Source organism: Calonectris borealis, chromosome 1, assembly GCF_964195595.1.
Source record: "Calonectris borealis chromosome 1, bCalBor7.hap1.2, whole genome shotgun sequence".
NCBI lineage: Eukaryota > Metazoa > Chordata > Aves > Procellariiformes > Procellariidae > Calonectris > Calonectris borealis.
This window is the reverse complement of record NC_134312.1, coordinates 116,316,000-116,339,854: the sequence shown is the minus strand read 5'-3', so window position 1 is coordinate 116,339,854 and position 23,855 is coordinate 116,316,000. Positions and strand designations below refer to the sequence as shown.

The window sequence follows — 23,855 nt, the reverse complement described above, 5'->3', positions numbered from 1 at the left end:
TCCTGCCTGGCCCGCAAATAGGAGCTGTTGGCTGTGCTCATTTGGTGTTTAAATTAACCGTAAGACTAAGGATTGATCGTTTCAGTGCTTTCTAGTCCAAACAGTGCGTCTGGTCCCATCCCTCCTTCAGCCCTTTCTTCCTGTCGAGATGGAAGACTCCAGTGCTTATCAGGAGTGCCTGCGGTCATGAGGGGACCTGGCGCTTTCTAAGCGTGGGCAACGTAAAGTTAACCCAAACCTGCTGTTCGAAGTAGGCTAAAACTGACTGCTGTAACAGGAAACTCGGCTTGCGCGCCTGTTTCTGATAATGGGGCGTGTAAGAATGATTGTGCCGCATCAAATCACTTCTCCAACTATGTCGTCTCTGGCTGGCCCAAAATAGATTTCTCTCCGCCCATCCTTTCCTCCAGCATCCGTAGCACCAGGGTACGTGGAGCCCCACAGCCTCACTACGGCTATTTAATCATTGTCGTTGCACAACAGTGTGTATAACCCTGTGGGAGAACTGGGCTCCTGCACATACCTTTTGCCATTTTATTTTATTCTTTTCCTAATGGTTTTGTCCTTTTCCCAAATCATGGTCATTGCTGGGTTGCAGAGGGCAGAACTGCAAGGATATGGTTATTGCTTAATACTCTGTATTTTTGAAGTATCACACAGAGTTGTAAATGTTAATTTGTTAATTAATTGGTTTTCTGTTTGTAAAAAATATTTACTGTGTTGCCTACTTCATTCCGAGAATAGTTTGATACCTGTTTTTCTTCTCCAGTATAAATGGTGCAGAGTCAAGGTGGGGGAAATTGGGAGATAAACACAGGTAGTTTAGGTTTTGTATTGGTATTTCTTATTTATAGCAACCATTAACCAACCCTGGTCTTGAGGACGAGGCTGCTCAAATCCTAATCCAGAGACAGTTACGTGGAAGTAGTGAATTAAGTAAAACCAGATCCATGAGTAATTTTTAAATCCCTGTAGTTCCTGATCCTGGAAACACTTTTGCACCTGTGGACAGCTTAGTGGGAGGCAATTGCATGTGTGTTTTGAACGCGTGTCCTCTTACAGAAGCACCGTCCAGATACGTACCCAGGGAGAAATCCTCTGGGATTCGAGGGCAGTGGCAAAAGGTGCAGAGTAGCCAGAAGTTTTTTATTTTATGTCTTGCCGGTGAATTGCTCCTTGAAAATGCAATGAAGTGCTAAGGACGATGCAGTTTAGCAGCATGAGGAAGGGGACCACGCGGCTGGTTCACATGCAGCTGATGTGCAAGTCTCCTCTGTGGGTTGACTGGGTATTTTAGTTCTTGGCTCCTCTCGCAGTGTGCCAGGCTGGTGAGTTAAAGTCATGCCGGAGGGGTGTCCTTAGGAATTCAGATTTCGGGAGCCAGCGGGTCTGAGTGGCAGCTCGCCTGAAGCCTGTGACGGGAGGAATTAATCAGGAGAGGGAGGGAGGAAAGGAGGGAGGGAGGGATGGCAAAAACCCAAACCTTCAAACACACCCAATTGACCCATCTCATTTTAGCATGAAACTTAACGAGTTACACCCACTCTGAAGCAGAAGGGGAATGAAACGCTGGCGCTTCCTCCTTTCTGTTACAGGCAGCTGGGGCTTGGGAAATACAACAAGCAAAGATGTTTGTGCTGTTGATGATGAGCGGTAAGCTACTTCACAAGCGACATTAACTTTTGCTTGCGTTGTGTGTGCCGGGCTGGGGGAACGAGAGCAGCTGAAGCTCAGCTAAAGCTGGGAAAACGTGTTTGTGGGGTGTAGCGTCGTCATGTTGTCTAAGATGCCGTGTGTCCAGGAAGCCCCGTAAGGCTTTCCTCTCCTAACTTCTCTCTTTCCCCAGTGTGCATGGAGGTGTTGCTTTCTCTGAGTCGCATTTAATCAGGTTGCCAAGCATTGTTTGCTTTTCCAGGGTTTGTGCTGCTCGCAGGTAGCAGAAGCACACCGGGTTCATTGCAGACTCCGAGAGCTCAAACTGATTGAATGGGAGCTGGGGACTTAATAGCTAAATTCCCTAAGAGAGAAAATGTAGTATCGTGTTACTTATTAAAGATGCTTCCCTTCTCCAGCTGTCTGGCTTTATTTTCAGTAATTACAGGTTGCCATGCTCTTTAATTGTTGAAAATGAGCCCCGTGAAAGGTTGCAACTTGAATTGAGCTCAGTTAGGTGTTTCTGCGAGGTGGAGAAAGCTGAAACGTTGTGAAGGGCAATGCTGCCGCGCTTTTCAATAAGGGTGGGCAGGCTGGGTTTGGTGGGGTCTCGCACTTGCCAAAGATCTGATAACGCTGCAGAAGCAGGAGCTGGGGGAAGCTTTTCCGTATCGGGTTGCTCATTTTTCTCCTAGTTACTTCTGCGATCGCTTACCAAGTTATTTTATATACTGGTTACTATCTTTAAATCTAAATTGCCTAATTTTTGGGTTGGTGACAGGAAATGTGAGTACAGAGCCCTGGCCCTGCAATTACTGTGACTAAGCATTAGGGCTAATAACCAAGTGGGCAGCATTGTCTCCTGGCCCTGCTCTTCCCCTAGCAGCTGGCTGCCATCATGGGGCCGGCTCGCCATCCTCTCCCAACTCACCATCCCGACCCGCTGTCTTCAGGCCTGCCCTAGAAATGTTGGATATGGCTTCTGCTTCCTGAGGGGCATGGGCTTGCTTTCTGACGGGCAGGGTTCGGACCTGATTCAGAGCTGTGCTGCAGCCCATTAGCCATGAGTAATCCTCCCCTGCAGAGGCAAAGTCTAATACGTACCTTTTTGGGGGAATTAAGTCACGCTGTAGCTGTTGGAAATGTTAGTGCTTTAATCGTTTCGTTTAATACACCAGAAACCCATTGTCAAGGCGGCTATTAATTCCTTTGACGGTGTTTTCATATTGCGGGAGTGATTTAAATTTTCACATGTGATTAGTGCAGTGAAATGAAGGAAGCAAGTTTTGTGGGTGTCGGTGGGTTGCTTGTTTTTCCCCAATTCTTTCGGAGTTGAAAGTGATCTGTGCATTACAAAAAATGTGTGGAAAATTGCTGTGTTAATCACAGCAAACGGAGCTAAGGAATCAAGTGTCAAAGTGTGGTGTGCCTGGTTACACTTCCTAGGGGAACTTGCTCTTTAAAGGGTGCACTTCTGTTTTTTTTAAGAGGGTTCCAACTTGTTTTGAGGTAGAAACACTTTATTTTTCCAGAATGCCTGTCAGAAAAAATCTGCCAAACAGCAAATTTGCATCATTTAAGCGTTTGCTTGAGCTTTATGCCTTTGCTCTGGGAAATCAGTGGTAGGACTCCTGCTGGCATCCGTGGCATAGGAGAGGCATTGATTTTGCACCATTGCAGCAGTGGGAGCAAGCCTATTAGACATCGGTCTTCGGAGCAGGCTCATTTATCTTTAAATGAAGTTACACATTATGGCTTGAGTCGTAGGTAATGGCTGTCTGAAAATGAACCCCGAGGAAAATAGGGATAGTTTCCTGCAGGATCTGGACTGGCCCAGCACGGAGTCCAGTGAATGGCCGGACATTCACTGCCAGAAGCTGGAGCAGGAGGATGGGGGGCAGAAATGGGAGCTTCTCGCTTGGGGCAACAGATTGACTTGGGTCTAAAGCGTGGCCGCACCGTGTGTGTCAGGGCCCCATGGTGGCGTATGGCAGCAGCAAGCCCTTTATAGCTCCCGCTGCACTTTGGCTCTGATTAGTTAGCCGGTGCTGGTCTTTTGCCATGCTGTGGGGATTAATAACGCAAAAAAAAAAAAGGGTCTTTGGTGGGGGGAAAAAAGAGGTTCCCAGAATAAAATACCAGCTCCTAAACAATTTATTAAAAAAGAAAAATCCAATGTAAAAATAATGGTAGCATCAAATCTTTAAAAGAATTCGGCAAGAAAGAGAACGACTCTTTACTGATGTGTCTTTCTCAGTATTATTTTGTTAAACTGGCGACTGTGTGGTGTGTTCCAGTGAGTTTTAGGGCCCAGTAATCCATTGCTGGATGAGAGGAATACATTATTTATAGATTAGAGTGTTTTAACATCCTAGCATGGGGTTGTTTAAGGAGGTCAGAATACAGCGCAGTGGAAATGGGATTAGCCCAGCTGTGCTGCAAACAGTGCAGAAGCAGGGGAAAAAATGGGAAGTTATCTTGTAAATATTCATATTTTTATTATGCCTTGCAAGGCATAGGTCACCTAAGATTTAGTGGTTTCTAGAACCAGAATGTAGTTTTCCTCTTTATTTTTTGCGACATCTCAAATTTTAATTGAATCGTAAGCAAACACGAACATCTTTTTTCCCTGGCTCAGCAGGCTTGCTCTCTGCTGCTTATTGGCTTTCTCAGTGGGATGGTGTTGAAGGATTTGAGGAGTGGGGAGCATTTGTGATAACTAACAAACCCCTCTTCCTTCCAGGGGGAAGCTGTTATGTTGTTCCCGTGCGTGAAGCCTCCCTCCGTGCTCAGCTCCGTGCGCAGGTCCTGGAAACACAGCCCCATCGGCCGGTGCTGCGGCTGGTGTGAGAGGCTCATGGGCAAACGGGTAGTTAGTTGATTCACTGCAGAGTGCTTTTAATGTAATTGCTTTTTGAGACTTCCAATTACACTTTCAATAAGAGTTGGAATGCGATGTTGTCGGGTAGCTTAAAAAGCCCTCGGAAAGCGAAGTAAATGAATGGTCCCAGCGGTGGCCAGCAGTGTAACGGGGTGCCCATTAGGCAGTGGATGCGTCTGGGCACGTGCAGGCTGAGGGGTCCCATGTAGCTGCGGTCCTGTGAAGGCTCTCTGCGCTGAGCCCTTGCCTTGGCTCGAACACAGCCCACGCAGGAGGCTCAGTGGTCTCGCTGCTGCTGGCACCCGCAGCAGTTCCCTCTCTCCCTCACTGCCTTCAGTGGTCTTCCCAGCAGTGAGCTCTGGGGTAGCAGGCTGGAGGTTAGCTCATGGGAGACCAGCAGTGGTTTAACAACTCTTGCATTTTCTAGTATTGTCTAGAGGTGGTCTAGATTATGTGGTAATTGAGAGTCAAACTCACAGTGATGTTAACGGAGTTTAACAAATGGCCAAGCATTAGCTAGGCTTCAGGAACTGTGTGCATGCTGTTAGGAGCATAGCAAACGTGCCGTGGTGCAACTTCATCAAGAGTGGTATAAGATAAATTGCATTACCTTGCATTGCTATAGGTGTACCTGAGCTACCACTAATGAGCAGCACCTCTGTAAGCTGACTGGGGCCTGACCACAAATCACCTTGCGTACATACACGCTGCTGTAATGGCATGAGTGTTTGCAAGTGGGGACATTTCAGGAATGGTTTGGGTCTGTCAAAAGATCAGGCGTATGGATTACTTGTGGATATAGGAATGTGTGAAAGTCACGGTAGGTATGCTCTTCTGCAGAGGTCAGGGGTTAGAGGTGGTGCTGGTGGGCGGCCATGGTGGTGGAAACGGTTGTCTGTTTCTGCAGAGGCAGAAACATTTTTTCTCGAGAAAGTTGCTCTGCATTTCTATTTCTATTTTCCCTTCCAAACAATTTGGAACTGGCGGGCCCCAGTTTCATATGACTAGTGCAAGAAAACGCCTCACTTGTTGAGGGGATTTTATATTGAATAAGCATGGAAACAGCATTTGAATAGCATTTTCTTTATGAAATAGCCTTTTTTTGTTCTTTCTTTTTTTTCTCTATATCAATACTTGCAGCACTAATACTGTTACCCAGATGCATTTCAGCTTATGGGGATGGCCACAGGGGGGCTGCACAGCTGCTGGAGGGCAGGCAGGGGCCGGGGGACCACCGCAGCTGCCTGGCAGAGATGGGTGGTTCTGCTGCGCTGGCCTCTTGCTCCACAGAGCCAAAGCCTCCTGTGTGCATAGGGAAACGTCTCTTTCCTGTAGTGTTTGAGCTATCGGGGTGGTTGTCCTGGGCACTGGGGGTGACCCCTCCAAAGATAAGGCGCTCTGAAGTAGACAGTGTAGGAGTCATAGCTGCAGATGGATGAGTCAGGGGAATTGCCAGACCTCCTCTGTAGCACTTTGTTGGAAGCTGGAAAGCGGTGCTTGGAAGCCTATAAAATAGCAGAGGTGGGAGGGAAAAAGGGAAGTGTTAATTTTTGCATTAATACCTGCCTGCACCATTTTTGGAGGATATACAGAGCCACTCGTGCTGGCCTCTTCTTCCATACACTATGTTGCCGTGTGGCTGCTGAAAATACCCTGGCATTTGGTGAGAGGAGGCTTCACGGCTCATGTTAGAAACTGCTGTAGCAAACTCTGAAAACCTGGTGTCGTGACTTTCCCAGGTGAGCAAACAGCGCTCTGCGGTCCTGCAGCCGAGTCCCTCTAATCCTCAAGTCGGAGGGAAAACAAATAAGCTGTCTGCTTCCCAGTGGAAAATTGCTTTGTTATTCATTTGCATTAACCTGGGCGGGGAAGGTATATTCAGAGTGTGCTCCAGGCCCTTAGACATTGAAATGGAGACAAAGACTCCCTGTTGCGCAAGGCCACCGCCGGGAAGGGAGGTGGGAAGCTGCTGGGTGCAGCCGCCTCCCTGCGCTCAGGCAGGAAAGGGGCCAAAACCCTGGTTGGGACAGGAGGGATTTTGACCAAGGTCTGGGATGTGCAGGAGAAGGAGTATTTAATGGTTACTGCAAAACAAAATTCACTTGAACAGCACTGCTTGATAGGCACATTCTTGCACGTTAGCCGATGCGCCTAGCTGAAAAAAGCTAAAATGATTTTAACAGCCTGCATAGTATTACGCTAAATATTGCCAAAATCCCCAAATCCAGTGTGTCGAAGGACGTTAACTGTGTGGTATAAACTTCCTGACCTGAAATTACTGAACACGAGTGATCAATCTGAGTTAAAAAAATACAGCCCTATGACTGCTGCTCGCCAGCTCCATGCCCGCGGCAAGTGTCCGAGAAGATGATTTTTGGGTTATCCCAGTCATGGGAAAGCTGCGTCTCGACACTGAGGTCTCGTCTCCAAAGGGATCAGACATGTCCTCGCCCTTGCCCGGGTTTTGCATGAATGCTGGCAAACACTAGAAGACCCAAAACAGAGGTTGTCTGCTGCTCTTCGGCTGCAGGGAGGCTGCTTGCCTCCCTTTGCAAGTCGCCTCCCACCTCACCCGGTGAGAGGGGACCCATGTGCGAGGCCCCGCTGCAGCCGGAGGGATGCCGCGGCACGACGTGGCGTGGCTGTGGCCCACGGGCTGCTGGAGGAAACCTGCCAACCAAGCACTGCGGGACTGGAAGCATTAACTACTCCCAGGTTTTCTGGGGAGGGGGGGCGGATTATTAAGTGATCGCTCCAGGTTTATGCAGTGAATTAAAGTGGTTACTGAAAACCTTTGCCAAGCATCTGATGACTTTCACTGTAAGTGATGTGTAATACATGCCAAAGGTTGTTTTGGTTAAAAATGACTAATGTGCTTTTTTGAATAGTAACAAAGGAACCTTTTTTTTTCCTACACAACTGCAATGAAAATGCTGGTTTTTACTTCTCCTCCTCCTCCCCCTCCCCCCCCCCCCCCCCCGCCAAACTGGAAGAAAGTTGCATTTTTGTGCACTTTTATGGTATCCTAGAGTGGAGTTGGCAAGGTGCTTCTGTGAGAGATGCAAGCATAGGCAGCAGGCACCAGAAATGCACATAGCCTTGGTGTAAGACTCGGGGCAGGCTACAGAAGGCAATTCAGTTAGAAGTTGCAGGATGAAACTTATGACAAAAAAGCCAGCAGGAGTAATTTCCTCGCTGCTTTTATTTTTGTAAGCAAATTAATCTTAATGCTTTAGTAACATCTGGATGATTTCTTGGTAATCTCTTTCTGGGAAGCACTTTTTTGTGTGTGTACTTTGTTGTGGAATGATAAATTACTGTAATTTACCAGCCTGTTTTTTTAAAATTTGGGAAGTCATACTATTTGATACGTTCCTTCAAGCTGTCATTCCTGGAGGCATATGAATGAATGCATGACATTTCAGCTTCTGTTTACTGTTTGAAACAGGTCTTTATGCTTGACATGGTTACCTCAGCATACATTCAAGTTTGAATTTATGGGGTTTTTTAAAAGGGAAATTAAAAGGAACAGGAGATTTTTGAGGAGGAAGTAGATGCAGTCAGTTGTTTTGGGCCACCTGGACTTGGTAAACCCGTATAAATATCCATAGCTCCATGAAGACTTCGGACCCATTGGCAGTGTCCCTGGGAGCCCCTTGTCTTTCCTTGCCGGAGCGGCCGGCAGCATGGGCTGTCCCCTCTGGCCAGGGGACAGCCGGTGCCTCCCTGCTGAAACGTGGCCTCTGGCCTTTTTGCAGCAGGGGGTTGAGGCCAGAGGAGGGCAAAGTTGCACATCCGCATGGGTACTCAAACAGCTGGAGTCTGTATTTCGAAATAACATTAAGTAATGTGGGGAATAAGCAGAACACGGCTGTCCGGGAGCATAAGAAAACCGCGTTACCTACCACAGTCAGCTTTTGATTTATGCTTCTGGGCAAGCGAAAAGAAAGAAATTGAGGCTTTTTTGGGAGCATGGCTTTGAGAGTAAAGAAGTCTGCAGGGCTGGGGGTGCTGGAGCTGCATCTTTGGGAGAGAGGGGCAGGATTATTTGGAAATAGAGGCTCTGCAGGGAAGATCTACCTGCAGCCTCGTTTAGTGTGTCACAGCTAACGAAGAAACCTGGTGTTTCCGAGGACCTTAGAGCTGTCATTGTTGAGATCTCCTTTTCCAGGGAAAGGTGTTTGGTAAGGGAGCAGGGAGAAGTTGGCAGCAAACAGACTCTGGGGAAGGGCAAGGATTTGGGACGGGATGGGGCTGGAGGGGAGAGAGGTAGAAATAGGGGTTGGTCTCCCTGAACGCTGCAGGGGCTGGAGCCTCATCGGGTGTGCGTTGGTTAGTCCTGGAAAACAGGAGGCTGAACCACTTTACGCCTGCTGAAAACCTGGTGTGCGTTGTCGAATGGTGTGGGCTGGTTCCCCTAAAGGATTAGGTGCCATGTGAAATGGGAGCTGGGACTGCCCCGTTGCACGAGGCATAGTATAGCTTCCCCCCGCCAGCACCAAATAAATGGCAACGAAATAATTGACAAGCCTGAGTCTGCAACAATAGGGAAGACAGCTACAGCTTTATGTGAGCTCCTGGACCAAGGATCATATATCCTTGTGTGACTGTAAAGCAGCTGGGAGCTCCGGTTTCAGTCCACACTGGAGCTTTCAAATGCAACTGCAGTATAAATACAGCAGGGTCCATGATCAGCTCTCAGGAGGCAATCGGGGTGGATGGTGTCTCAGAAGAAAAAGGTTTCCAGAGAATGTGCCTCTTGTCTATATAAAACACAGATATAACAACTTGCAAACATATAGGAAGTATGTCAGTGGAGTATGCTGTTTTTGCATAATTCAGCAACATAGAACATCAGAGAAATGTGTCTTGTGAAAGTAAACAGTGAAGCGCTCTAACAAGTGTTTGTTTGGTGCTGAGTACAAATGTGCAGGGGAAAAAAGGTTGAAGTCTTTGAAGGTTAATTGAAGGAGCCCAGTAAAATCACAGCTCCCAGACAGTGAGTGTTCAGGCAGGCAAAATTGCAAATAAATCTATTAAGAGAAAAAATAATATCCTGTATACTAAAATGTGCAGAGCTATAGAGATGGCACGATAATAAAAGGCTGAGGACATTGTGGTATGTGGTTGATATAGAGTAGCAAAGAGCTATGAAGTTGCTATCCAGGGACGGCATCTTATTCCCCGGAGACTGGTTTTCCTTCTGGAGGTGCCAGAGGAGGCTGCTGTTAGCTCAAGGGTTGGGGGGTCGCTTTTCAGCTGCAGTGTTGTTTGGGGAGGTAGAGCCTTGTGCTCATGAGACAAGCACGTAATACTAACTTAAATGTACTGAGTGAGGTTATGCAAGTAAACCTTCAGGTTCCTGGTCTGCATTCAGGGCTTTGCTGGATTCCTTTCCCCCACCAAAAGCTTTACTTTTAAGTTGGTTTCAGTGTTGATTTTCTGAAGAGATGAAAGGGGGCTGCCTCTGGCAGGGAGTGTCGTCTGGTGGTTGGTGTAGGAGATGGGTTCTGGCCACCGATGACTTGCCCACAGTTCAGGCATGGTTGGTTGGTGCCTCAGTGCCTCTGTAAAGGAAGATGGCTCCTCACACACAGATTTTGTGGATTAAGGAACATTTACCAAGTTTTTCTGGTATTTACTGAATATAGTTTGCACATTTCCAGTGCCTTTTACCCTAAGTTGTTCTAGCCTGGAGCTGTTGTCTACAAGAGGAACAAGAAGTCTGAGGAATTGCCTTTGGAGTCAGTTTTGGGTTCAGCTGACCTCATTTCCAGGACATAGAACTGCCTGCCAGCCCCTGTAACCCATGCACCCTTGCACTGGGATCGGGCCCTAGTCTGAGCTCCAGGGCTTCCCCGGGTCGGGGGGCTGGATCCTGCTTGCCACCAGAACCTGCTGCAACTTTGCTGTGCTTATCACAAGCCTGCGGGTTGATCATCCTATTTTTGAAATGGTTCCCCAGCCCGTGTTGCCCGAGATGGCTTGATACCCTCCGTCTGACTGGGATTTTCCTCCACACAGCGGGTTTAGGAGAAGCACAGCTGGCCATCCTTAGCTTGCCTGTAATTTAGACAAGATTACAGGCAAGCTGCAGATAGCCAGCTTTTTAAGAGCAATCTTGAACCTGCTCATCAGAGTGTACATCTCACTTTAAATTTACCGAGACCAGCCAGCTGCAGAGAGCTATTTCTGTCCAGGAATCCCTTTAAAGTTTAATGCACTTTTTGCTCATTGAACCCCAAAATGAGTCACTTAAGGGAGCGGCATCAGATTTTCGAAACCTCTGCCCATCTGTTGCTTTCACTGACTTTTCTGTAACATGCTTTGTTCCTAAATTATTCAGAGAGAGAAGAAAAACATCCAACAGACAGATTTTGGTAGCATGTAATACTGATGAGAAGAAATTAAGGATGAAAGCATTTTCAGCAGGTATTTAAAGTTATACTTTTACCAAATTCTCTTAAAAAAAAGTATATTTGAATGTGGGAAGATAAAAGCTTTTAGAAGGTTTTATTCCTCTTGGAGCTACCGATCCATTCTCTAAATGGCAATAAAATTTCTTGCCTCACTGCAATCTGCAAAAAGGTGTTAGTCATGTCTTAACGTTACTCAGAATTTCGTAGAGAAGGGAGAGACACCGATTTCATGCCTTCCTGCCGGCGCCTGCTTTTTGCTACCCTCTTCGCACCAGAAGGTACCAAAACTTGTTGCCATGGGTTTTTTAGCAAAATTCTTTGGAGATCTCAGAAATAAATACATTTGTGTGGAGGCCTGTCCAGCCTCTCTGCTCCTGCCTTCTCAGCTCTCCACTCGAAGAGCTTTCAAAAGCCGGGAGGGTTGGCTGGGTCAAGATGGCGAGTGCTTAAGGCTGGACCCACCCCACCGCTCCTGGAGCGCAGTGAGGCTCCTAGCCGGAGCTCTTGAGAGGCAGAGGTTTGGTATGTTGGCAAATGAAAATAATTTTTTATTTCTAAAGCTGTTTCATGTTTAGAGTCTGTAGCAGTAAAACTGATAGAGCAATAAGAGGATTATCTTCTTCTGACCTCTCTTTTTAAACCTAATAGATGAATGCGGGAGGCCAGGGATTCATATTGCACCATGCCTGACCTACGATTTATTGCAATATTATCTCAAAGTAATTGAGTGAGTCCTACAAGTCTGTATATCAGACTAATTCTGGTCGTCTCTTACGGAGGTGCATATGATTCCTTTCGCTTCCTTTTAGAGAAGCCTTTTCTGAGAAGCAGTGATGTGTTTTTGATACTCTGATGAAATTATGCAGCGTTGAGCACAGTCCCTTCTGTCTAACTAGGTATCTGTCACTACCACATCACCTGCTTGAGCACCTCACCTGTATAAATGGATTTATTCTGACTCTTTCAGTGATACAGGAAAGTAATTTCTCCATCTGTAAAAGGAGGTTTGAGATGCAGGGAGATTTAAGATAATTGCCTGTGAATCTGTGGAATTAAATTTGAGAGTGGAGCCCTGATCTAGTACCTTCGCTATAAGATACAGCCTTCGCTAAAGCTTCACAACTAGATAAACTAATAAACCTGTCAGAAAGCCTGGGTGCTGCACACTGAAATTTTTGGTTTGCAGTTGAACAGCATCCTCTAGAATTTAAAAATTTAGAAAAAAAAGGGGCCTCAGCTCTAAAGGCACATGCCCTTCTTTGAAAAATATTCCCCACACGTCTGATCTGACTGTTCTTCTAAAATCTTGTTGGATATGTGAAAATAAGTGACGGTGCTAAGTGTAAAGAAAACAATAGGAACATGAACATGCACGATGTAAGTACTGCAAGTTATTTCATCAGGCTAATAACAGAAAATAGGTCTACCCGATGGGACAGTGTTGTATAACATTGTCGAATTTATTCAGCAGTACAGAATGTGATCTGAAATGCTACCCGTTAGCATTACCTGTTTCACTGTAAATCATGGATTTGAGGACTCGAGCTTTCCGATTGTTTCTGGCTGAATGTGATTATCTCATAGCTACACTTGAAAGCCGTTATTTTATTTTCATTATGACATTGTAATAGTGCTCAAAGGATTAAACATAAATGTATGTGAAGAGCTTGATACCCAAGAGTGTGAGGCAAAATCGTGTGCCAGGGCTGGGTTATTGTGATTTCATATAGAAATTGAAAGGTGTTTTTTGACTAAACGACCATTTATGCTTCCAGCTTGTCGCAGACTGGGGCAGACAGCCATTCTCTCTGGGATGTCATCAGGGATGGGTGTGCACATTGGACTGTGCCATTGGAGTTGGGCGGCCAACTCCTGAAGGTGTGAGGATGCTCAGAGGGCTGAGCCAGTGCTGCATCCCTCTGGAAATGCCTGGAGGTCCGTAGGCCCCCCCAGGTGAGAGTTTCCCTGCTTACGGTGAGGTTTCCCTTGCCTCCTTCAGTGCCGTTTGTACCAAGAACACCAGTGGAGTTGATTTTCCTGTGCAAAGGGAATTCAGCTGCAGCAGCCCAGGGCACCTGTATGTTGATATCACCGCATCTGTCTCTCTACAAAATCATGACTTTTGAACTGACTTTTTTTGGTTTTGTTGCCAAAAAGGTTGTATGAGGACCAGAGTTTAGGTTTCTTCACGCCTCTAAAACTCCCACTAGCTGAGAAGATTTTGGGGTGTGCAACGGAGTAGCCACAGGGACATCGGATCTGGCGGGGGCAGCAGCCGTGAGTGGAGTGCTCGGTCCTGAAAGCGCCAAAGAAAAGGTAGCTAAGGGTGTTGTCTTCTGTAATAACAAATTAAACTGGGCACTGAGTCACTGACTGCCCGCAGCGTCCGTACCGGTCCCCTATTGGAAGTTACCGCCCCTGCAGCAGCCATGGCGAAATACGGCATTAAGCCGTACAGCTCAGCCTGAGTTAAAATCAGAGCAGTGCACTTGGGTACACCCATGGGGATGGTTTTAGCTGCCGCACCCTAACCAGCCCTCCTGTTGATATTTACGATCCCTTGCTAATAGGTGAAAGGATTAAGACAATGCGATGAAATCACAAAAGGTAAGGGTGAGGAGAGAGGAGAAAATACTGTATTATCTACATTGTATATTAGTAAAATTTTATATTAGTAGTTATTTTGAACTTCACTTGAACTACGTGATGAAGTTCTTTTAGTTGTTCATGATGGAGCTAACACTACAGTGTTTTTCTTTGCAGCAGCGTAATCCATAAAGCTGTACCAGGTTTTTCTTCCAAGTCCTGTAGGTTATTCTTTTAATTAAAAATGCAGTAAATTTAAGTGCTTTTTTTAGTAAGAGAGCGTTGAAAATATTCTAAATACAACTCTCTGTTAGTCCAATGCAAGACCATTGTAATATAAAATCAACAAATGTTTCAGCTGGGTTTCCATAGCAATTGTTAGTTTTTAATTATTTCTGCCATTTTCCCTGATTAAAAATGGAATTACTACTCCTCTAATTCTAAATCTAATTCTATTTACCGACTTGGCATGTAGAATTGTTTCCTGGCTTCTTTCATGAAAGGCACTGTAATCTCCTTGGAAAAGCTGGATGGCTGTTGCATCGATGTTTCTTCATCTAAATGGATTTGAAAATACTGGTAGAATTTTGAGGTTTTACTTAAGGCTGATCTAAATAGCAAAATATTAATGTATTTAAGCATCAAGTTAAGTTTGTGTGATATCAATCACAACTTTGTGGGCAATCTAGTCCAGTATGTCATGTTTGGTATCACGTCAGCTAAATTAAAATTTATGGTTAGCTGTCATGATATTGAATGTGATTTATCCTCATTTATTCTTCTCTATATGCAAATTCAAACCCGTTCCAGTGCACATAGCCTGTACTTTTGTGCAGCGGCTTTCAACATCTTTTGGTTAGTACATCCTTAAAGCCGGTCCAGCAGAGGCATGGATCCCTTAGAAGTTGTCAGTGGGCAGCGTGCTGCGTAGCAGCTGTGGCCCTGCTCTGCCCAGGTCCCCTTCTGCGGATTCCCACATACTGCTGCAGAGACCACAGCTCAAAACCCAGCGGAGAAGCTGCCAAGGGGTTTGAGCATATGGACTTGGGATATTACTCCTGCGCCGTGGGCTAGGCTGGCTTCAGTGTTGCAGATTGTCCCTTGCATACCTCCAGGTAGTGCAAGAATGGTCTTTGTGAATGATACCCTTTCAGTAGAAATTTAGCAACGTGTTACACTTGGCACAGCAAACGAATCAACAAAATTAACCGCATTTTGGTGTTTTTATTTTATGTTAGTACTAAGAACTGCATTCACTGTTGTTCATTTTGTTATTTAATGCTTTCCTTAAATACAGGCTAAGTTAGAGAATATGTACAGTAGGACATTTATCTGTTCAGACCATGTGGCACTCTTCTGGATATTTCTCTCAAACTCCGTTAATGAATTAATCGGGCAAAATCACACACAACTTACAAAAAATTCTTTTCTGTTTCATTTTGATGGATAGCGTCTAAAGCGATGTACGCTGCAAGAAAACGTCTAAGTAGCGTTCTTATGGGATCAACAATTCATAATTCAATTTAGTCCGAAGTCACTGGCTGACAGGTTAAACTGAGAGCTGTCCTCATGTCTCCATTAATCTTCATCTGAAAGTTCCCTGGAAAAAATGCTAGCCCGGGGATGGCTTCATTGCTGATGGGCGTGCTAGCAATCTTGCTTCGTATTGATCCGCGCTTCAAGCTGCTCACTTGAATTATGGGCTAATTCTGTCTGGAATTCTGCATAATTTTTTAATCTTGTTTCTTTTAATAAAGCTACTTGTCAGGGTGATATCGGAAATAATGACCTTGGTGTAGCACTGCGGGACAATACTTCAGTCATGTGAGTGTTCATATAAAAAAATCGCTTGAGTGTAGTGGGAGCCAACTTACGATACAGCAGCGCTGAGCTTTGCTCAGATCTCGTATTGTAGCACTTAAATACCTTCCTTGCAAGTGGACGTTAGATTTCCGTGGGGGAGAAGAACATGGATTTTGGAAAACTTGCATGAAAAAATTACACTTGGCAAGCGGGATGGTGCTGTGTTTTCCCTGCTTGTTAAAAGTTCCAGTAGAAAGGTCTCTTGATGATAGAGAAATGTCCCAGAATATAGGCTTAGTCAGAAGAAACTGGGAGCCAAAGCAGGGCCGAACCTTTTCCTTTTGAAGCACCATCCTGCCTATGTTTGCATTTTCTGCATTTTTTGTGATGTATTGTCAGAGAAATGTCAGGATAAGTTTCCTGAAAACAAAGGAGTGAATGAATAAAGTCTTTTTCTCTGTTCTTCCCCAAACTGGTTATGGCCTTTTTTTTCCCTAAACCTGTTAGTTTGGGCTTTAAAAAACAAAACCCAAACCCCAAACAATACAGTAAAACCAAAAGCGCCGGAGCAGGTGTTGCCCACTTGTTAAGACAAGTATAGAACTCGTTTCCTTTTCAAAACGCGGTTGGAAGTCAGGTTTTAAGGAGGAAGATCAAAATGGAACTCTTGAGCATAAATTTACAAAGTTGGCCTGTGCCCTAAAATTGCGTATTTACGTGCGGCGTTGTAAGAAAAGCAGGTTATTGACCTTGCTGAGCTCCTGCAAGTGTGTATAAATCCCTGCACAAAACCTTCCTAGAGTTTTCCCAGCCTTTTTGCTTGTTAGGAAGATTAATTGCAATCCCTTTCCTTTCCCCTCCCATTCCGATATTCCAGATCTCGTTAGCTGCCTTTCCTCATGGTCTGGGTTTTTCTCAATGCTTTGTGCCTCAAATTAAGCACTAGCTTTTATGAATGGCTCTGAGAGATGCACTTATGTTACTCAGCAGAGAGTTGGCATCGCTTCCTGCCTGCCCACAACTAAATTATTCTTGTGAAGATTTTTACCTGCTATCTTACGCACCTGCATGTTGCAGTATTGGTTAGCGCCATCTCCAGGTAGGGGATTTTCGGCATTTTTGTAGATGCTAAAAAAATGTTTGCAGCGTGTTGGGTGCATGCTTCCTCCAGGTACTGCAAGAGTTGTTTGACTGAGAGCCCAAACCCAGCAGCCTGGGATGCACTTGGATGCACATTTGGCCGGAGCTTCCTGCATCTCCTGTATAAACAAATGCTTATTTTTTTAATTTCACCTCTATGTTCAGATTTCACCTCGCCTCAAACGAGGTGTTTTTCCTTGTTGGTATGGGAGCTGTCAGCAAAGGCCTCCGCCTAATTTGCTGGTGGGGCCGGGGGAAGTTGTTTCCCTTGAAAAGTTCGAGGTGCCCATTGTGTAAAATGTTTCGTACGTCACGTTGTGCTGGGAAAAGTACATGGCGGGGCAGACTCTGCAAGCTGGAGCGGAAAGGTACCCTGCAAAAGTGATTATACATTCCTTTTCATGTGTGGGTTTTTTTTTTTTTTTTTAAGAGGCAGAGAATATGTTCAGGCATGTTAAAACCTGCGTGAGAAGCGATAATCGAGTGCCTTCCTCCTTTCCCACAGCTGGGCGTAGATAAGACGCGCCAAACCTCATGTCTGGCTTCTTTTGTTCGCAGCCCTCTCCCGCGGGGGCTGCTGCCCGGCCTCTGTTTTGAGACGGAGAGGGGAGCGGTGGTCGGGGGGCAGTTTGCCCCTTTTCCTCCGCCTGCGGCACACAGGCAGCCCTGATACCCACCAGCAGCGCTGGTGCCCGTCCCTGTCCCCATCCCGGGGGTCTGCCCCCCCTCTCACCACGGTGCTTGCTGTTGACTCCTAAATTGCCAGGCTGGCGGTGCACGGGGCCCTTTCCCTGCCTCATCACCCTATCCCAAGGAATGAGGTCTCCGCCAAAACCCACCTTCTTCCCCCTGTTCCTCCGTCCGGTGAAATCAGTAAGACTTTTCAGGGTAAAGCAGAGCTCACGGCAAATGGGGGTGGTAGAAACTGGCCTCAAACCATGTTTCCAGCCGTCGCTGGAGTAGTTTATTTGTTTCATTTCAATACCGTTGCAGACACGGCTGGTTTACATTACTTCTCCCTTGCGACCTGCTGTGCTGATAAGTGGTCGGACGAAACGATATCCCGCATATTAATTGGTGCAGTGGGATTTCGGGTGATGCTTGGAGAAGCGTAACTCTTGTCTTTAACATTAAGTTACTCTTCAAATGTTTTTATTATCTTTAAAAGGGATTTACTGCCCGTGTGCATAATTATTAATCTAATAATTAAACCTGAAATGAGCCCTGGAAGTTGGTGAATCTGTCTGAAACACTGTAAACAAGGGAAGCCTTTGTCAGGTTTCTGTATCTTTTATAAATGTAAGCCTCTGGAACAAACAAGCCGACAGAAATCCCACAAAAATGTCACGATTAATGGACTTATAGTTTGCTACACTATATAAGATTGCAGAAATACTGGTAGCTAATTGCAACCTTACAGATGTCACCAGGAGGACGGGGTAATGGATTCTACAGCCAGAGATGGGCTGAAAGGAGAGATGACTTTTCTCCAGCCTGTGCTGTCTTCATTTGGCTCTCGAAAGTTTAAAGCAATTAACACTTTTTGCAAAGGAACAAGTGTTTGGTTGCTTTTTGGGTACCCTGCCTGAACGTAGCTGCTGTGGGAATTTCAGGTATTCAGAAAAACTATATACAAGATGTTAACAAGGGTGTTTTCAAAATGCTTACTGTGAGTTTCCTTTGAAGCACACCTTTTTTTTCCAAATGGGAAAGTGAGATGTGCTGCCCTGGGACTGCTACCTGGGGCGATGCCGGGAGCCGGCAGCTGGTGAGAGCGGCAGCGCTGCCTGCCACTGCCTTTGCTTCCTCCTCCTCCTTCTCCTTCTCCTCCTCCTCCTCACTGGGGCCATCGGGTCTCCTGGGCCAGAGCAGGGCAAAGGGGAGGAGAAGGAGCCTTCCCTGCGGCCAAACCCTGGTGGGACAGCTCCGGAGGGAGGGGTGAGCGGGGCTGGCTTTAGAGGCCCAGGCACTGCCTGGCTGGTGAGGGGACTGCGGGCCAAAGAAAAGGGTGCTAAAAATGACCGCTGAGGAAATGGTTTTTAGAAGGGCCGGAGAAATAACATCTTGTTTCTCTGAGATTTGTTTTTTCTGTTCTTTGCTACCTTTTGCCCTTTCCTTTTTGGTGTGAAAGTACATGCATGAGGCAAAGAAGAATTTCCCATTGCAATTCAGAAACAGCAGAAGCCGGGCTAAGCTTTTTGGTATTGTGTGCGACTCGTCAACCTCATTACTTCTTCAGGGGCCTGATCCAAAGCCCATTGAATTAATTTTCCACTGATTTCACTAAGGCTTTTGGGCCGGGCCCAAAGCGAGGTCTTTAAGAGAGCTGCTGCTTTCTGCAGGTGGGAGGGCCTGCATCGCTCGTGTGGTGGCTTGTTCCGAGTGAGACCGATATGCATGAGCTTGACAGCTTCCTTTTGAAGAAAAGGATGGTGTCAGCACTGCGGAGGGAGACACTTTTTCTTCCCCTGACAGAGCTGAGGGTTTCTGCCCACCCTCAGCGTAGCCAGATGCCGGCAGCCTCGCAGACTGACAGTGATGGGCTGCAGTATCGCGAAACAGAGAGTGTCTGCCTTGCTGCAAGTTGCAGCGACCGGAGGCTGCTTGGAGCAGCCCAGGTTTTGCGCAACAGGGACCAACGGAGGAAAGAGTGATTTTCCCTTCCTAACAAGCTGAGAGCACCAGGACTGGCAGAGGAATGAAGAAAGGCATCGTGTGGCTGAGGGCAGGTGCGGGAGCGGGGTGCAGCACGGCCAGATAGGTGTTAACAGCGCATCGCTGGTGTGGTGCACCAACACAGCCTCCTTGCAGTGGTACAAAGCCTTCTTCATGTGGCTGGCGCTTACGCCAGCAAAACAGCGCTTTGGCTGGAAGAGCTTATTCTAAGCTTGTTTTTCTTTGGGGAAAAAAAAAGTGTTACTATAAGTCATGTCACAGTTTTGCTCCTATAACTGTATTGCAGTGGCCTCTGCAGGCATAATCAGAGGTCATGCTCCATCAAATTTGTGACTGACAGAGCTGTGCTGGCAAATACTTGTAACGTAGGTCTGGCCTGAATCTTGAGACCGTGCTTAGATTCCTGCACTGCACAGAGCTGTCTTTCCTCATTTAATGTACGGGGGATAACTCTTTGGCAAAGGTTTTGTAGGATTTGAGTTGGTTGAAAATTGTAAATGGTAAAGTGCAAAATACTGCCTTTTTTCCCCCCTCCTCCTCTTTTCATTTAGGTATGTCGGCTCTGAAAAGTGGTGGAAAAAACCAAGTAAACAAGAGGAGGAGGGAATCGCATTTGAAATATTTTGATTTCCCTCCTGAGTGACTTGAAGGGATATGCAGCCCATCAATGCTGAGTGACAAGGTGATCTTTTAAGATGGGAAGACTGCCTCTGATGGCAAAATGTCCAGAGGTCACCAGAGCATCTGTAGGGCAGGCTCTGTACTAGCGATCTGAAAACTTCAGCAGTAAAGACCTCTGAACCAGCACAAAGAATATTGTCTTTCAGAAAGAGGTGCAAAGGCTGGTGCAAGCACTGCAAAACCAAGGAGTCTTTGTTTAGCTCAATTGTAAAGGTGTCCTTCGCTTCTCTCTTTTGGCCCCTCTTTAAAGGGATTCCCTTTAAAATTCCCTTTTAAAATGGCAGTAGTCTCTTCTTAGTCTTTGAGGTATATCCTCTTGCTGCAAAAAAATAAGTTAGTCCTTCTGCCCTAGGTCTGTAGGATCAGTATGGAGATATGGTGAGGTTGTGGCTGCTGGTGAGTGGAAGGCATGGGGGAGTCCTGTCTCCAGGTGTCTTTGGCACAGGAGGGAGTAACCGTGGCTTTCAAGAGAACTGAAATTCAGGCCCCTGATATTATTTTTGACACCCATTTGAGCAAAAATCACTTCACCCAGTAACACAGTGGGGGCTGTGTGCAATACAGGTAAAAACAGTGCTGGGAAATTATTGGGAAAGTGCGGTCTTTCCTGCAGTTTGGAGATTGCTGCCTTTGTCAGACAGATGCCATTCACGTGAATTCAGGAACTGTTGTGAGCTCAGGTGGGCCGAATAACTCACTTATAACATGGGCATAGGTGAATACCGTCAGTGTGCTCACAAATACACCATGTGTACATTTACTGCAATTTTTATTTTCATTTGGGCTGGGAATGATGCCACAGAAAATATCAGTAGCTTTCTCAGCTACTAAAATCATCTACCACTCTTTAAATTTAAAGAGGAAACTCATTATTTTCTTTTAGGACTATTTTAGGCCACATACCAATGTGAAGCATTGAAATGATGGAATAACACTTACTACTGCTGAAAATACCAAGTGCTGTGTAGATTTACTGTGTCTTCGTTTGATGGTGTGGCTGATATTTCACCAACCTGGCATTTTTGAAGAGGTACAGCTATTGTTTCGTGAGATGTTTGCATTTCTAATGCATACTTTAGAATTCCTTAAAAAATCCCACTTAAGCATGTTATAATATTTTAGCAGTGTATAATGTTTCGTTTATGTGACTATATCCCGCAGTAACTGCTACAGGTAAGAAAAATATTCTTCTTATAAATACTAAGGCAGAATGTTTTATTAGTGACCTTCTTTTATAAAAAAGGCATTGAACCAGAGCTGACAGTAAGCAGTTTTCCACCAGTGCTCTGGTCGTGCTTCAGTCAGGCGGCATTTGTAGCACTCTCTCTAATAAATAGCTCTACCGGGTGACTTTCCAGTAATGTTTCACTTCGGGCTACGCAATCAATTTTTCTTTTTTTGGTGAATGGTTTATTCACTGAAATGTGGTTTGTGAGTTTGGGACAGCTAAGAAACTCTGGAGCCAGTTATAAGCTGCGGAGGGCCACAGTCAAGTGATACTGTGTCGTTGCAGCTCCCAGGCGGGATTAGGTAGACGCACGGCAAGATCCGAGGCTCTGAGCGATGGCTACAACCACAGATTTGACTTAAACTCACTCGGTATTTTCAAGTGAAAAGTTAATTTTCCAGATACATCAATAAAATAGAGAAAGAGTGGCTTCCCCGCCCTCACCCCTGCACATGTGCACGTACCGCGTGCTCCTTTCCATCCTATACCCAAGAGGATGTCAATCCTCCAAAACCAGGGAGGTCCCCATGGAAGTCCTCTGTCTCGTGAGCCTAAAATCTCCATTTCCACTTCTCCTGTGGGAGGCACCTTCGCAAGAGGCTTTCTTGAGTTACTACATTATCGGATGCTCCTGGAACAGTTGTCCTCAGTTTGTCTTGTAATTAGTTGCTTATGCTTTTCATGTAATACTTAAATGTTGAGGCACTAAGAGAAAGTGAAAGCTTGGTGCTGGAAAGTTCCCACCTAGGATTTGGAACACCTCTTCTTGCTCCTTCTCTGGTGATACTTTTTGAATCGTTTTCAAAAGAAGAAGAAACCTGAAGCTGTTCTTGGCAGTCTGCTCTGTAGGATGTCAGGAGCTCAAAGGTACAAGACCCACAGCTGGCCAACCGTCAGTGCTAGCTTTGCACGGATTACAGGTAGCCTGTGTGTGCCAGCAGCAACATTTTGCCTTTATTGACCATAGTCTGGAAAGCCAGAGGAGAACTTGAACCAACTACTGTGCCTGCCAAATTATGGAGAATTAGCCCAGCTTCATCAATGTATTAGTTTTTTCATATTTCTTAGAAAAAACTTGAGTTTCACACCTTTTGAAAGGACGAGCTCTCTCCCTTGACGCAACTGCAGTCCATGGATCCCACCAAGGTTGGTCAGTTCATGAAATCTAGGGCAGTAATCATGTCCTGCACAAGCCTGTTGGATCCACTGAGGTTGCTAGTGCACAAAGCTGCCTCTCTGCTACATGCTTGTGTCCCATTTGTCTACAGATTCGTTATTCTGGAGGCAAAGTTTAATCTGTCTAAAACTTGTATAGTCTTCAATCCTTGGCCATTGAAACATGTCTGAGAGAGAGATCACCCTGGCTTGCTCCTTCAGCTCCCGGAGCCACCACCAGTCACACTGGGATGGCGGGGACCTGCCTGCTGTGCATCTCTCTTGTCCTGGGAGATCCCACGCACACGATGGGGGCTGGCTGCTTTTAGGCAGGAATCCCTGCTCGAGCTGAGTACAGGGACTGCTGCTTGTCTCGAGGCCATTTGCGAAGGGGAGAAGGAGCGGGAGGAAGGCACAGTCTATCTTAACCTTGCCTTGCTTGTTTTGTCAGGATAAAATTACTATGAATACAACTATTTGAATTTACGATTTTTTTAACCTACCCTTTTCTGCCTGTGAACATAAATCATGTCCTTTTGCAGCCTCTTGTTTTGCCACATGAGACAGTCCTGTTGTTTTTGCCTCTCAGAGTGAAGCTCTATGCTTCATTGTGTCTGCCTTGCTTTTCTTGAAGGTAGTCTGGCCTGTATTAACCTTTGCCATGGATGACGAGGATTGCGCATGTTATTACAGATGAGGTCAATGTCTTCTGTGGCAGCATTGACTCCTGTTTCTGCTGGGCAAGTCTTGCTTTGTGCATCTTTTGATTACATTTGCTTTTTTGTCACTTTTATCACATCCGGGGCTTATGGTCCTCTGGGATCAATACAAAAAGTCTCTTCTCTATGGTGACTTTTTCTAGCTTTGTGTCATCAGTGCAAGTCACTGGTACATTTTTTTCTTTGTGCATCATCATTGAAAGCATTAAAAAAACTGGTCCCTTGAGCTGGATAATTCTCCTTTCAGCACAACCTCTTTACAAAGTTTCTTATGCATATCATAATTCCTATGCCAGTTTTTGTCATCTTCAGCTTAACTACTAGTTTCCTGGAAAGACATCTTCTGCCCTTTCCTCCCCTGGAAAATGGGTCATCTTGTTGGAGAAAGAGCTCAGAGTAGTGTGCCCAATCCATATTGCATTTTATTCAATTTCCCATTTTTTCCCTGTTCCGTCGTTCCCTGTTCTGTCTCACAGATGTGCTCTCCAGCCTTGCGTGCTGTTGAGGCCAGGATGGGTATTCCCTTGCTGGGATCACTTGTTCTCGGGTCCCAGGCAGGATCCTGATCTGCAGGTTTTAATATAAAAATTAGTGTCCATATCCCTGTGGTTGCTTGCACCGCTTCTCTCATAGTTTTGGGATGCAGATTCAAAACTGCTGCTGACTGGCACATTTTAAACTCTTTGAATTTTGCTCCTCAGATACCTCAGACGTGGTGATTCACATGCCTTGCTCCCCCATGGCCTTACTGAAAATGGAGGCAAAGCATTCATTTTATTTTGAGGCCACACTCAGAGCTGACAGGCTTCAGCTTTCCATCACGAAGCTAACTTAGCCTGACTTTTGATAGTTTTGGCTTTTCCTCTCAAAAACATTTGCTGATCAGTCCATTTCCCCACTCCATGGCAGGGCTC

The 23,855-nt window shown here is 45.8% G+C and overlaps 1 protein-coding gene across 1 annotated transcript in view; it reads left to right on the top strand.

Annotated features, from left to right (window-relative positions):
• The first annotated feature begins 1,549 nt into the window (after window positions 1-1,549).
• TIAM1 (TIAM Rac1 associated GEF 1) overlaps window positions 1,550-23,855 on the top strand; it is a 118,186-nt gene continuing 95,880 nt past the window's right edge. The window contains exon 1 of the mRNA XM_075171107.1: window positions 1,550-1,653. Within this exon, the coding sequence (XP_075027208.1) occupies window positions 1,629-1,653 (25 nt within the window). The 5' untranslated portion in view covers window positions 1,550-1,628. The remainder of the gene's footprint in view (window positions 1,654-23,855) is intronic.